Raw genomic sequence first — 15563 nt, forward strand, 5'->3', positions numbered from 1 at the left:
TCAAGTTAGGATTAATTACACATACTTCTTATGAACCATATTCAATTTTTATAAAGACTCCTAAACTATTTTTGTTATAATATCTCTCATAAACTTTGGAACAATTTCAATGTCACCATTCTGTTAGTCTATTGTTAACTAAATTGGGTAACCTAGTTTATGTGGCAGTTATTTCAGAATATTTTATATACAAAATGACAAAAATGTCCTCCTCTTTTCTCTTTCCTCTCATCCTCCTCCCATCTCCATTACCTTCACCATCACCATCACCACCTTTCTCCCATCTCCATCACCTCCTCCTCCACCATTGACAACCTCCCTTATCCATCGTCAAAACCCGATGCCATCCTTAGCGGCGCCGAAGATGAGATTGGCGATAATGCCAACGTAGTTGACCCATCCGAGGCCTTCCCTTCTTCTTTTTCACCATCTTCCTTAGCCTCTTGTTTCACAACTTTCAATTGAGCGGTAGACTTGACGCGATTGACAAATAAGGCAACATTAATAGCTAGTCTAATTTCATGATAAAAGAACTATGTTTCCAAATAGATTCGTCCATCTGCAATGGGGATCACATTGGTGGAGATATAGGCTGATATGTCTCTAGCTTGCCGACCGTCGAAACCATACATGGATGCCCCTCATTTATGATTGTCAACACCCAAAGCAATGGCATGGGAATTGACTTCAGGGCTGTTTTGAACTCTATGCCAAGAATGAATTGGAAATCATCGTTAGGCACAACTAATAGGCTTGTAGTACTTGTCCATCCCCTACTGGTCCACATCCTTTACTACACCTGTCACAGGCTTTGCCTTTGAGTTGACCGCCTTGATCTTGCTTGTGTCGCTTCCTCCTTGGAGTCGGACTTTCTCTCTTTATCCTTTTCCTTGTCCTTGTCTCCCTCACCTTTGCCCTTGAAGAACTTTGAGGCTCAGCCCGAGTTTGTGACTCTGGATTGCTAAAATCTACAAGACGTTCTGCTGCCGCCAAGGCCGACGGGAGTCTTGCTGCAACTCTTACTCTACCCATGGTTGGAGTGCGTCCATGAAGAAGAAAAGACGATCATTCTCTGAGTTGGTAATCAGTCAAGCATTTGAGTCGTTCAAGCCTAGACATATTCAATAATGATATCCATATGCTTGAGTTGCTGAGAGCTCTTGCGTGCCAAGTAGTCTACATTCTTGGGGTAGAATTGGGACTTGAGCTCCTTCCTCAAGGCCTCCTAAGTGGCAATGGTGTAGAGATTCCTATCAATATCATCATACACGAAAAGCATGGCATTGTCCGAAAAGTACATGGTGGTAGTGTTGATCTATCTTGGCATTCTCATCGTCCAACTTTATGGCTTTGAAGTATTGGTCCACCTACCACAATCAGTTGTCTAATTCCTTAGTGTCCCTTGCACCCTTGTAGAATTTGGGTTCGCGAATCTTCACTTTTGACACCTCCCTTGGTGTCGGCCAATTATTGGCCACCGTTTTCTGACACATAACGATCATGGCTTATTACTCCGCTATTTCGGCAGTCATGGTAGCTACTACCTCAGCCATTTGGGCTTTGAGCACCTCTACAGTGCTTGCCATTTCGCTTTCCAAATCCTTCATGATATGTACTGATGAAAAAGGAGAAGAAGCCAATGAACTTTTCGGGAAGAGTTGCACAAAGAGGGTTTGCCTCTACCATTAAAGAATGGGAGATAGAAGAAATTATATCATCAATACTATTGTCTCTTCCCTCAAACTGTCATGTGGATATCATATTCCCCACGCTTGACTATGATAGGGTGCATGATTTCAAACCCCTAGAAGAGAAGAACAACTTTGTTCAGTTCAGTAAAATTGACCGTCTTCTATGCAAAAAGACCACCTATTTGTTCATTTACCAAGTTCGGCACGAAATCATGAATAAGCTCTACCAAGGATTGCCAAGCATTTGGCACTAACTTTCCTCCTCCCTATTTCGTAACAAAAAAAATTAGAAGTAGGACCAACTGAGAGTTAGCAGCATAGACAAAGATGGATTTGTGAATGAAAAATTAAAGTTGCCTATCTTCATAAGAATTAATGGGTGAATGGAAATTCCGTTCAGGTCAAGGCTACCACTTGTCCCTAAGACAGATCAAAGAAGAATGGGGAACCTCTCGCTGATTTTTGGAATTTGACATCTTTCAGTATTTTCACACCATCGACCGACATCAATTCATCTCAATCTTGAAGGAAGAGATCGACGATCCCAAGTTCTTTTACCCCACTCATCAACAGTTTTCCGCCAAACAACTCATAGGAGGTGAGAAGGGCCCTTACTCCGTCTCCGCATAGTATACTACTCTCAGCCCTACCAGGCAACATCTACCTACATAAGCTCAATCAAGAGATAAAAGAGGATTTGACCGAGAAAAAATTCCTCTTGTTTTGAGAATTAGATTGGTTCCATTAAAGACTAGTCATCATATTGATAACCAAGAAAAGTATGGAGAAGAAGCAAGCTTCAATGCTTCCCAAGACAACAAAGCCATCATTGTGGGGAGAGTAAAATGCATCCAACGCAAAACGACCTTTCATTCCCTTGTTTCATTGTGGCACCAACCCCCCCTCCCAAAACCACCCTGGGTGACAAGGAGACTAAAAAATAAAAGGTGTTTTCCCCCTTTAACGAGCCCTTGCCCGCCTTCCTTAACAAGCCCTCGAGCATCCTTTGCATCACTTTCCCCATAGAAGCTACTGAGTTAACCCCAAAGGCCAAATTCTTTGGTAGAGAAGGCTTATTAAGTATTACAAAAGAAAGAGCCTACTGATAGAGTTTGGCAGAGATGTGATACTAGTTATCAGGTTAGAGAGAGGCTTGGCCCATAAGCTGGCCCCTTTAAAATTCATGACTTATTAATAAGGATTTGTTACACGCAATATGCCAACGACTTACTACTGGGAATCGTGGGTATCATATTTCTTATAGAAATACTAAAATATATCACCCACTTCCTACAATCTGACCTAAACCTTTGGGTAGGCTCTACAGGATCAACACCCCTATGGGGCCATGTCAACCCTAATGCCATAGGTAGCCACTGGAACTAGGCGTCATCCTCGGCGGTGCCAAAGATGAGATCGAGAACAATGCCAATGGCCACATCCCCCCTTAGGCGGCGATCAATAGAAGATTTGGAACCTTCAAATGGAACTCTGACTCAATTAGCTTAGTTCCAATGCCACCATCGAAGGAATGTAGGGCCAACGTTGTTTTAGAGTTAGGCATCGATTGGATGATCGACGATGGCCTACTCAAGCTGCACAAGGAACCGATTCTACTAGTAGTGATCGCTCTCTATACAAAATATGAGGGGGTACATTGTGAAAAAAAAAAACTGGAGGAGGGGCATTTGACCATCCATTTTTTACCACCACCACCAAATGTGTCGCTGCCATCCTTTATTGGATTTTTTTGCTATATTGGCTACCATGCGTGTGATCGACGATGGACATACAATGACGAATCAATATTGGGCATCACTAGCTACTTGATCATCATCCTTGTTTGTGGCTAACCCGCTAGAGGATGGTGCAGCACTTCTTATCCTCGACATGCAGCCATGAGCAGATGGTGAGCTCTAGGATAAAGAGCTCATAGGTCTTGGTAGAAAGGATGGTGGTTTCATTGTTGAGTATATCGTCGGTGGTGATGTTGGTGGAATTGGAGATAGAGGTTGTGTATACTTATTAGGGGTATAATAGTTATTAGGTACTTTTTGTCATGGTCATTAGTAATTTCACTTTGATCTAAAGTTTGGAGAGGACATTATAACAAAAAGTAGTTTAGGGGTCTATATAAAAATTGAGTATAGTTCAAGGAGTGTCAGTATAATTAAGGGTGTAAATGAGCCAAGTCTGAGCGATCTGTCTCTAGCTTTGGTTCAGCTTAAAATTAGTTTTGAGCCATAATTTAATATTTAGGCTCAGCTCGGCTCAACTTGAGCTAAGTTTGAGCCGAGCCAGACCAAGCCTAACCCGAGCCCGAGTTTGATAAGAAGAGGAGGAGAGGAGGCAACGGTAGAGAAGGTGGCTTGTCGAAGGAGGAGGAGATTGATGGAGGACGAGGGGGTCGAAGGAAAAGGAGAAGATGGCTTGCCGAAGAAGAATGAGAAAGGTGAGGAGGTCGACAGAGGAGGCGGCAATGGCTTGTCCATGGAGGAGGAGGAGGAGGAGGCCAATAGAGGAGAAGGTGGCGATAGCTTAAGGTAGACGATTGGTCACCACTCACTTGGAGGAAGAAGAATTTTTTTTTCTGAATGGTTGGTTATTTGAAGATTTAATGGTGTTTGGGAAACGTGAATTCGTGATTGATAGGAGAGAGGAGTAATGGTGGCTAGGATGGAAAAAAATAGACGCTAGATCAGTCATATCAAGAGAAAAGGAAGGTAAAAGCTCATTGAGCTGAGCTTTTGCTTAAAATTTAATTTTGAGCCCTATTTTTTATTTAGGCTAGGCTCAGCTCATTATGAGCAGAGCTCGACATGAGCCGCAATTGTGCAGAGCTTGAGCTGAACTTGAGCAGCTAGCTTTATTTTGACAGCCCTATGTGTAATTGACCCTACAAAGTTATGTGGCACCATCTACATAGCCCCATGCTTCTCTGTAGTGCTACTTTTTCCGTATCAATTGCTGCATTTTATTGTCACACTTGAACATTGAGATTTGATCCCAAGCAACTGACCTCATGTGATTCTTTATCTCTTAATGCTTTTGTCTCTTTTGATGGAAAAGGGAGTAGCTATACCAACTAAGTATTGTTTTCATGTCTGACACTCTAACAATAGTTTTCTTAGAGGATGGCTACCATTTGTATTGCCCCAAAATGATGCATTTCTATCTAGTATTTCTTCCTACTTGCATCAATTCATGTTGCCAAGCTAATTGATGAACTAATCTTCTTATGAACCAAATTATTGTGTAATATTGTGACTTGGATAGCTTTGATACCAAATTGAGACAAACCCAAAATGGATTGCAATTGAATCAACCTTAAACAGCAAAAGGATTTCTTGCTGTCTGTTAGAATGTGATGCTCACCAAGCTTAAGGTAGCCATAGCTACTTGTAGGTTTTCTAGAAGTAATGCCCACCAGACTTCCTGGGTGAGCAATCTAGCAGGTTAGTAGCTTGGTGAGATCGATACTTAAAGGAAAAATTCTAGATATTGTAGAAGGTTGTGGGGGTGATGTTTCGACTCAAAGGAAAGTAGTGGAAAGAGCACCACCATGGTGAATGAAAAAATTGCTAAGAGGAAAGGGTGGCAAGGGTAGAGAAATTCATTCAACTCATAACTATGCCTAAGATACAAAGCTATAATGTTCTATTTATAAAAACAAAACAAAAGGTCCTAAAATCAAATAAAAAATAAATTAATAACCTTCTGTAAACTAGTTTTTAAATCTCTCTCGGATTGCATCACTATTTTGCCCCTAGATAAAATCAGAATCGGAAGAAAATTAGAATATGGAAAAAAAGTAAATCATTTTTTAAATAAATTAAAATTTTATAAACATTACAACGATTAGAGTGGGAAGCCAAAAACTGTACCTGAATTACTACGATACATATCTTTCTTTAAGTTTAGTGTCTTAATGTTAACTGATTCTCGTTCTTCTACTTCTCATAAAAAGGACATTATTCTAGTTAGATAGGTTTTGAAACTTTAAAAACAATTTGAAAGTAACCTTCTTACAGTCATGATTTATGTTAGATTAGACCTCGTCATGAGGATCATATTCTTAGGGGATAGATTAGTTCATCTATATCTTTGTTCTTATAGCTAAAATAAAAGAAGGCGTTAGATATTCTAATTAAGTTAAGAGATAGAGAGATTGGTCTTTTAGATAAAATAAAGGTGCGAGATCTTCTAATTAAGTTAGAGATTGAGAGATCTTTGACTTGACGAGGAGGTCACATAGGTTTTTTTATATCTATATAAATAGATAGAGAACTAGTTTTTAAGATAAATATAGAGGCATGTCATGGATGCACAAAGTAAAATAAGGCTCATATGGAGTTGATACATAACAACAGTACAATATGGTAATAGAGGGTCTTCTATGGTCAGTCATTTATGAGTTTTTTTTGTATTGGCTTACACAAGTAATTGTATTTAAAGCAGATGTATTTTATATATTACAAAATGGATTTATTATTGCCCCTTGACCTTTTCTTATATATGAAAGGGTCTGTGAGAGACAAATTAAGAAATAATAGGTAATTACTTTATTTCATTATTAGCTGTGCATATCACTTGAATATAAATAGATACATGAAGAGCACAGTCACGGAAGAATGAAGATAAGAAATGAATAAAAATCGAATAGGAAATGTATGATCTATCCTAGTATATTTGTGATTGCTTGTAATAGAATCTTTGCTAGCATGAGTTATAAAGGAGTTCGATGAGCTGCGACATCTTCGATCTTTGGCCTATGTCTTCGCTAGAGGTTCAACTTTATTATGTTCACGTGGTTCAGTCAAAATCTTAGTAGATTAGGATTTTATTTAATTAGTTAAATTTAATTATGCATAGTTTTAAAAAATTATTTTTAAGATATTCTATAGACATCCAAATAATATTAAACTAGTTGGAGAATAATAGAGACTTCCTCATATATAATTTTTATATTCAGCATTTCATCAGATTCAACATATATCTGTGGCAAAATGAAGGGAGAAGATAAGAAAGATTAGTTTAATTAAGTTATTTAGAAATGTTTAGATTTAATCACTATAAATAAGGTATTATGGCTAATATTTTAGATATGCATGAATGAAAGATTAATTGACTTTTGTCTTGCATCTTAATATCTCCCCTCTCAACTTGGCCGCCAACCTCAATCTCCCTTCTCCCTCTTTACCAACCAACACCGACTGCCTCTCTTGTAGAAACAATATCATCTAGTTTCTAATCTCTTGTGTCCAATGATCCCCTAGTCCTATAGGGCAGGTCTACTTTTCCCCATTCTTCTCCTCTTTTTCTCTAAAATATCAACCTACCTAACCACCACTATTGATGCCATCTCAATTATCATCTATAAGCTGAATCACACCCGTCACCTACACCTCTATCGATTTGTCATCTAGATTAGACCTTGATATCATCCAAATCTGATAAGGGTCTAAATATCAAAAACCTAGATCATGAATGTTATGATTCGAGTTAAGCTGGGTCGGTTTGGAGGATGGGCCATAAGCCAAGTTGGTCCACTCAAAAGGTATTGGCTAGGCTCAATATACTTATCCACCATATTTGCTTATTTGCTTTAGTTTAGTCCCATATTTAATAATGGGCTAAGCCCACTTGTATCTCTCTCATATAAATCGGAGAGCTGCTATTCACTTGTAGGCATCATGGATGAATTACTAGCTCGAGCCCACTTCTCCCTCGCCTTTTATCAATCTAGGACTTGACTCATTATGGTTATGTCCCTCTTCCTCTTTTCGATTAGTCGTTCCCTCTCAACCCTAAGAGCCGACTCCCTCCTCCCTTCTCCTTCATCTTTTTTGCCTTGTGTAGCACCCCAATCTAGCCCACACCATCTCATTCACCTCCTTCATGTTCTAAGGTCTTCCCCACACCCATAAGCCTTCCACCATCTATCGACAATCTCCATATCGTTGATCCTTAGGCTCCACCTTTCATGTCCATCTCGCAACCATCTGATCTTTAGTTAGTATTTGCACAATAACTCTTATTCTACTCATCTGATCGACTTGATTCAGATTACGTTGGATCTTTGACTCCCAGGGGAACAATCTCTCAGGATATTAGATTTTTTAGACAATTATATCGATAAGAATTTATCTCAAAATATCTACCTTCAGATTTGTTCTGATCTAGCATAGTATTTGGTAAACCTTGATATCTAGAAATACACATATCGCCCCTGAACCCACGACTCCATTCTAGAAAGCTAACTCAAAGATCTATCTTCCACCAAAATCTGATAAATATCCAACAGTCAAATCATCGATAAATCAGCTTGGAAGGTACGACTATATTGAGATCCGAATTAGATCTCAATCTTCATCTATTTTGAATTCTTTTCTAGATTTTCTTAATTATCCTTCCATATCTTCCCTGTCCCCTTCCATCATACATAGCCATTCTATCTCCACCATTTATCCCTAATCCTCCATAATCATCCTCCATCTAGCCACTCATCCACCATATCCCAAGATCCGATGGTTGGATTCGGTACATCTTACAAATGCCGCAAACTGTGATCGTAATATGGAAGTTATGAAACTACTCTAATTGGTTTCGTTATTTTCTAGCATCTAGAGAATATTCGGCTCAACTATGCAGAATTGTCCGTGATTTGGATCAACCACAAGTCTGTTTGTATCATATTACTCTCCCTTCAAACCAAGCTTCTTATAAAGGTTCAGTTTGGTTCCTAGTCTCATAAATTGCTGATGTGATAAGGGCTTGGTTAAAATATTTGTAAGCTGGAGTTGACTTGGAATATGTAGAGGTATTAAACCAAGAGCGACTCCTTCTCTAACGAAGTGGTATCCAATGTCAATATGCTTACTCTGTTATTGTAGAATAGGGTTGCAAGTCGAATGTCAAGCACTTGGGTTATCACATAATATCATGGGACATTTATGCAATTGAACACCAAGGTCACATAGTAGAGATGCTAGACATGTAGGTTCAGTTGTTATAATGCCCGCCATAGTATCATGTGACTTTTTGCTTCCATACTTGACCGTGAGACTATAGATTGCTTCTTACCATGAGCTTCCTAAGAATGTGCAAAAGTCTATTATAGATCTCCTAGTGTCAGGGTAGTCTGCCCAATTGATATCAGCAAAAATATATAGATCAAGAGAGGATGAGGAATAGAGTTGGATACCAAGTGTAACAATGTCTTATATGTAGCGTAATATGCGCTTGACCATAATAAATTATCAATTGACATATTGTGCATATGTTGGGCTACACAGTTCAAAATGAAGGTACGATTCAATCTTATTAAGGTAAGGTATTGAAGGGTCCCAACAATACTCATGTATATCTTTTGATTATTGAAGGTAATCGTTATTGTAGATCTCTTTGTTTTAGGAGTATCTACATCTTCTATATCAGAGACTTGATTAAGATTAAGTATAAAAACTTACAATATAGAACTGTCCAAACTAATAAGAATGATAATTGTCAATATATAAAAGTAAGAATATTGTAGTATTGTGAGAGTTATACGTGAAGAAATATATTACAACGGAAGCCATATTCTTGTAGAAAAGTGCTAAACTTGTTGAACCATGCCCTAGATGCTTGTTTTAACCCATAAAGGGCACCAATCAATTTGCACAATGTGACAGAAAAGATTGATTAACCTAGGAGGAGGCTGCTCCATGAACACAGATTCACGAAGATAACCATGGAGGAATGCATTTTTTATGTCAAATTATTTTACTTCCCACTAACGAACAAGAGCAATAGATAAGACTGTTCTTATATTACCAAATTTAATCATAGGTGAGAAGGTTTAATGATAATCGACTCCATCAAATTGAAGATAGGCTTTGCCGAGTTATTGAGTTTAAGTCGGTTGAGAGTATCAGCATTGAGCTTAGTCTTGAAGACCCATCAACATCCTATAACATGCATATCTAGAGTATGCAGGACTAATGTGATACGATTCGGACTTCACCGATGTCGTTTCGAGCATTGATACACTTTAGGAATGTTTTTGTTTCTTATTTTAATGTGTAATTTTCAAGAAAATAAGTTTTCTGTAAGTGGCGTTCGAACGAGGGTGGAGTGCGTTCGAACGCGGTTGTGAATGTGGTTGTGAAAGTGTGCATTGTGCGTTCGAACACATTGTGAATGCCTGCATCGCGTTCGCAAATCCAGAGAAGTGGGAAACAGACGCATTCGAATGCTTGCATCGCGTTCGCAAATCCAGAGAAGAGCAAACTCGGTGCGTTCGAACGCGGTCGGCGAAATTGTATTGTTTAGGGTTAATTTTAGTTGTTTGGTTAGCCTCTAAAAAGGATGTGGATGACAACCAAAGATTATTATTAAAGAATTGAGTTTTGCCTTGTCTCCTTCGTCTTCTTCACTCTCGTTCTCTCAATCCCCGGCGACGCCGCTTCTAACCTCCCTCGACCGGCCAATCATCATAGACCCTTAGAGGTGGCCCTCTCCTCCCTCTTTTTTCACCTAGGATCTTGTGCCTCCATCCACGGATCCTAAACAAATCACCCTAATGCTCGTCCATTAATCAGACGATATCTCGAGATCCCCACATCCGATTCGCTTGAAACTTAATTTGTTGGAAAGCTTTTTTCTGGGGCTACACCATATCCAAATTTAACGTCAATCCGACGACGGCATATTTCAAGATTTTATTACAAAGTTCCGTGCCAGATCTAGTCCAGATCAAAGAATTGAAAGAAATCTAACTTTAGCGGAGATCGTATCATAATGTCCAAGTATTATTTTTCTTTAGTGCATCGAGTTCCTCAAGCATGGTTGGGCCCAAACTCTCATGTCTTAGAGCAAATTGAATGTTTCCAGGTTCCTGTGGCAAAAGAGAAACAATATGTAAGTTTGCATATTTTGGATTTGGTTTTGTTATACCTACTTTGAGTCAAGTGAGCATCGAACGAGTTGAAGGTTGAGATAACCTGATGGACCAATCCTGGAAATTGAACTCAAGACATGACCATTTTATGTAACAAGGTAACTGACTATGCTTGGACCATTCATTAGCTGTAATGGAGGTTCAGTTGCAATATGAGTGGCTACTGAAGTAGAGGATGTATTAACCAAAGAGAGTGGAAAATTTTGAGTTATGCTATTATTCTGCAGAATAGAAGGATTAGTTGTTCAAGCCATTCAGTATAATAAGAAGTTGAGAAATTTAATTAAAGTGAATCATCATGAAGACTTACTAAATTTTTGAATGGAAAATATCTTTCATCAAAAGTAGTATGCGTCAAAAAAGAAGATGAAAACACTTATAGCCCTTATATTTGTTATTGTAACCCATAAAGAACATATAAGGTAGAGATTTAGGATACAAGTTGTTAGTGTGATTTGTACCAAAGGTAAGGAAAGCACTTCAAATCAAATACATGCAAAGAATTATAATTGGGATGTCTACAATATAACCTATCAAAAGGTGTTTCATTACCAAGAGCCTCATAAGGTGTTCGAAGTGATCAAGAATACAACTATCGTGAAGGCCTTGATGTCATCGTTTACTTATGTCATTTTGTTCTAAAACATAAAGGCAAGATATGTGATGAGCAATACCTTCTTCCTGCAAAAAGAGCTTAAAAAATTGCTTGTGAATTTACCACCACCATCTGACTAGAAATTTTTATTTTCTTATCAAACTGGTGATGAATGAATTTTAAAAAAAGCACAAAAATTTAACAAAAAAATCATATTTATATTTGAGTGGAATTAGCCAAATGAAGGGATTATAATTATCAATAAGAATTCCATAATAAGGGAATATTTTATGAAATTTAAAAGGAAGTTGACTAAACTTGCCAATTTTACGGCTATCACAGAAGGATTGTTTATTATTTTCAGTAACTTTTATTAGTCCTATAGACTTCAAAAGATAATAAAAGTTTATTATGAATCTCCAAGTCTCAAATGCCACACATCAATATCAACGACTTGATAACGAGCTAAGAAGAGAGATTTGTGATGCATTAAATTTGTATAAGAATTACCCTTCTTGTGGCCCTTTAGGAGAACTTTGTTTGTTGTTCGAACTTTGATAGTAAACATTAGAATCATATGTTAATTATAGATAGTAAATTTTATTCAAGATTAGGCACAAGACATTTTTAAAGGAATAACAAAACAATCATTGCCAATAAGAGCATCACCAATACTGAGTAATGGGTAACAAGGCTCCATTGCCTACTATCACTTGGTCATTACTAGTATATGGATGAATATTATGTAAAATACCTGAGTTCGATGTCATGTGTGTTTGAGGCTTTTGTATCAGTTATCCATTCATTGTCATTACCAATGTTAAGAGTGTGAGCCGCAAGAGCTTTAAGTATATCATCATCTTCGTAGGACTTATCGAATCGATGCCAACATTTAAGGGCATTATGCCCATATCTGTGACAAATCTGACTTCCTGAAATGTCTGCATTTTTGTTGTTATTTTTATTTGGAGAAGATGAAAAAGGGGATTTGTGCGAAGATTGTCATATAATAGTACAAGCATTTTGAAGATAAATGCCCTTATCCTTTGGTATAGAGAGCTTTCTCTTTATTGCTTAAGAATGTAATAAGATTGTTTAGCTTAGTAGTATGAATATTATAACAAATTTCAAAACGGTGAAGGAGAAGAACAACTTCATTGTATGATCGTATAGGTGGTTTAAGCATTGTAGTAGTAAAATTTTCATATTGTGCACCAAGTCCATTTAGTAAGAACAACAATAATTCTTTCACATTCTCTTTATCATTGATATGTTTTCAAGTTCTAGCCAAACTATCACAAATATCTTTAAATTTGTGCAAGTATTCATCTAGAGAAAGTTTAGAAGTCTTAATATAGTTTAATTTCTTAGTGGAGTTGGAACTCTCTTTTTTGAGAGGACTGAACGCAAGCCTTCTGAAGTGTTGTCCAAATCTTTGCTACTATGTCAAGATCATCCACAAGGTCAAGTGCTTCATCAGTGAGGGTTTCAATTATCTATCTACGAAGCATTAGATCATTTTATCGTCAAGTAATAAAGTCAAAATTCATTGCCATGACCCATCACAAGAGGCTTTAGGACCGATACTAACAAACTCACTAGGAGCAACTTGTGATCTAATGAGAATACTTACAAGATCTCGGCTCTTAGCCAAAATAAAAATTTGTTCTTTCCACAAAGGATAGTTGCCATGATTCAATTGTAGGGTAATAAATTTTCCACATTAAATGCTAAAGATATCGTTGATCAAGGATTATTTTGAAGTAAAAAAGAGAGAACAAAAAGAATAAGACTAATGATAAGAGATGATTTTAGCCTTTTGGCTTTGATACTATAAAGAAAATAAGAAAGAATAATTAATTATCTTATTTCATTATTAGTTTTACGTATCACCTGAGAAGATACATGAAGAGAACAATCATAGAAAGAACGAAGACAAGGAATGAATAAAAAAAATTAAATTGGAAATGTATAATCTATCCTAGCTTATTTGGAATAGAATTATATAAGTATTCTCGTAAAAGTGATTCTATCTTCTTTTTTTTCTCTAATTGAGGCAACCATCCAAAGATTTATAATGATTGTGATTGCTTATAGCAATATCTTTGTTGGCGAGGTTCGAAGAGCTATGACATCTTCGTCGGATGATCGATTCTTATTATCAATATCTCTCTTGATTTTTATCGGGAAGAATAATATGGTTATTATGTATCTAAGTTTTTGGTGATTATTTATTATATTTTTGATGTTGGACGATATCATATTACACATGAGTGTGAGTATGGTTCGTAACGATGAATATAAAATTATGCACAATAAGTAATATTAAAACTAAAGGTATTGTGAAACTAAGTAGATTTGGTTTTAACGAAGTTGGTCGGCTACACTGATAAACTCAATGGTTTAAATTAAAAAGAAGAATTAATATACTGACAATTCTGATATTTGAAAAAGAAAAATCGTTGCCAATCCTATAAAATGACTACAAAAATGGTATGAAAAGAGAAAGAAAAAGTCTTCACGGTCAGCCATGGCGGGCACCCCTCGCGCTGACCCGGTCGTATCCGAACCAATGACTGAACCCACTACTGAAACTTCCTACCTGCCCGCGCCCACCTTCGAAACCGGGTCAACGAACCCGAGCCGGCAAGTTTATTTCCACAATTCACCCTTCCCTTCTCCGCGCCTCCCCGCTCTCCCGAAAGGGTAGTTTCGTCCACTCAAACTTTTATAATCCAAAGCCCACTTCCCTTCGGTTACCTCTCTTACTCTCTCGTTTACGGTTTGATCCTTTTTCTCTACTCCGACCCTCGTTTTCGTAGAAGAGAAGGAAAGCAAAGAAGGAGCCATGGGCGAATGCCGGCCGCTTGGGTTCTTGATCGGATTGCCGTTCGCCGTCCTCGCCTTGGCGCTGTCCCTCGTCGGCGCCGTCGTCTGGTTAATCGGGTCAGTAACTCCCCCCCACCCGCCCTAAAATCTGTAAACTGAATTTTCAGTTGAATTTCGTTTGTGTTAAAAGTTTTGTTTTGTGTTCTTGTTAATGCAGGAGCGCCGTGAGTTGCGTCTGCCCGTGCTGCATCTGCTGCGCTGGCCTTGCGAATCTCGCCGTCGCTCTCATAAAACTCCCCGTCAAAGTTATCAAGTGGTTCATTGAGCAGATCCCTTGTTAGTTTTTCTTATTTTTTTTTTAATTTTTTGGTTATGTGTTTGTAATTGAGAACTTCCAGTTTGAGATGATTGATCTTGGTTGCATGTATTATTAGTTCGTTCTTTCTTCCCATTGATCTGTTGGAATTCTTTTCAGGAAGTATAGTTTGTTCTTCGAGGGGATTGTTTAGGGGAGATATGCGCGAATAGTTGCTTGTTGTTCCAGGCTGTGCTGTTTATGTTTGTTTAGCCCCGTTTACTTTTGGATCAAGTTCAATTTTAGAATATATACTTCATACTTTAAAAAAAAAAAAAATAGAATGAGATTAATTTTTATATTTAATTATTATTCTAGAATAAATAAAAAATTATACCTAATAATTTATTATCATAGATATCTTGACAACTATATGGCACATGGTCAAAGCCAACTTGATCATAGATATCTTGGACGTTTGTAATCCGATTTGGTCATCGGTTTGACTCTGATATACAACCGGTACTAATTTTCTATGATTGATATAATCTCTCGTCTCTTCCTCTCTAAATAAAATGCTGGATCGCCTATCTAGTAATAAATAATAATAATTGGAACAATTAGATCTCTACCGAATAAATCATCAAACAAACGCAAATGGCGGAGAATTTAATTAGTGCTGTAAGTTTTGTGTAATGTATTGAATAAAGATTGGCATCACGTCCACGGTCCACCAACCTATTCTAATAAATTCCCTGTAAACTTACTTACAGTTAGCTAGTTTTCTTTTTGGAGGTTTGTCTGTTTGGCTTATTTGTTATTTTCTTTCAAATGATTCTAGAGTGGTTTGGTTCTTTTGAGGGAAGAAGAGAGTTAAAAGTATGAAAACTGATCTGATAGTGTTCAATCCATATTTGGATATTGGACGGATAGCAAAATTTAAGTCCGGATTCGGATACGGATATTGGACGGATAGTAAAATTTAAAACCATATCCTAACTAAACGGATACGGATAATTTTCGGATAGAGCATTGAATCTTAGACGGATATTGATTTAATTTAAAATAATTATAATACTTTATTTAGATCTAATTAACACAAAATTATTAAGATTTTTATAATAAATAATTTTTTTGTATGTCAAATATATAAAATTAGAGAAATTAATCTCTATAAATAATATATAACGTATTATTACTAACAATATTAAT

The 15563-nt window shown here is 37.2% G+C and overlaps 1 protein-coding gene and 1 pseudogene across 1 annotated transcript; both read left to right on the top strand.

Moving 5' to 3' along the window:
- The first annotated feature begins 2066 nt into the window (after nt 1-2066).
- On the top strand, nt 2067-3077 carry LOC140764566 (uncharacterized; annotated as a pseudogene).
- A 10895-nt stretch (nt 3078-13972) lies between these two features.
- LOC140765675 (signaling peptide TAXIMIN 2-like) lies at nt 13973-14483 on the top strand. Its single transcript, XM_073104869.1, has 2 exons — nt 13973-14173; nt 14274-14483. Exons 1-2 carry the CDS (start codon nt 14076-14078, stop codon nt 14395-14397), a joined length of 222 nt encoding a protein of 73 aa, XP_072960970.1. The 5' UTR covers nt 13973-14075; the 3' UTR covers nt 14398-14483.
- The last annotated feature ends 1080 nt before the right edge of the window (nt 14484-15563 follow it).

Source organism: Typha angustifolia, chromosome 8, assembly GCF_048772165.1.
Source record: "Typha angustifolia cultivar Huaian chromosome 8, ASM4877216v1, whole genome shotgun sequence".
Taxonomy (NCBI): Eukaryota; Viridiplantae; Streptophyta; class Magnoliopsida; order Poales; family Typhaceae; genus Typha; species Typha angustifolia.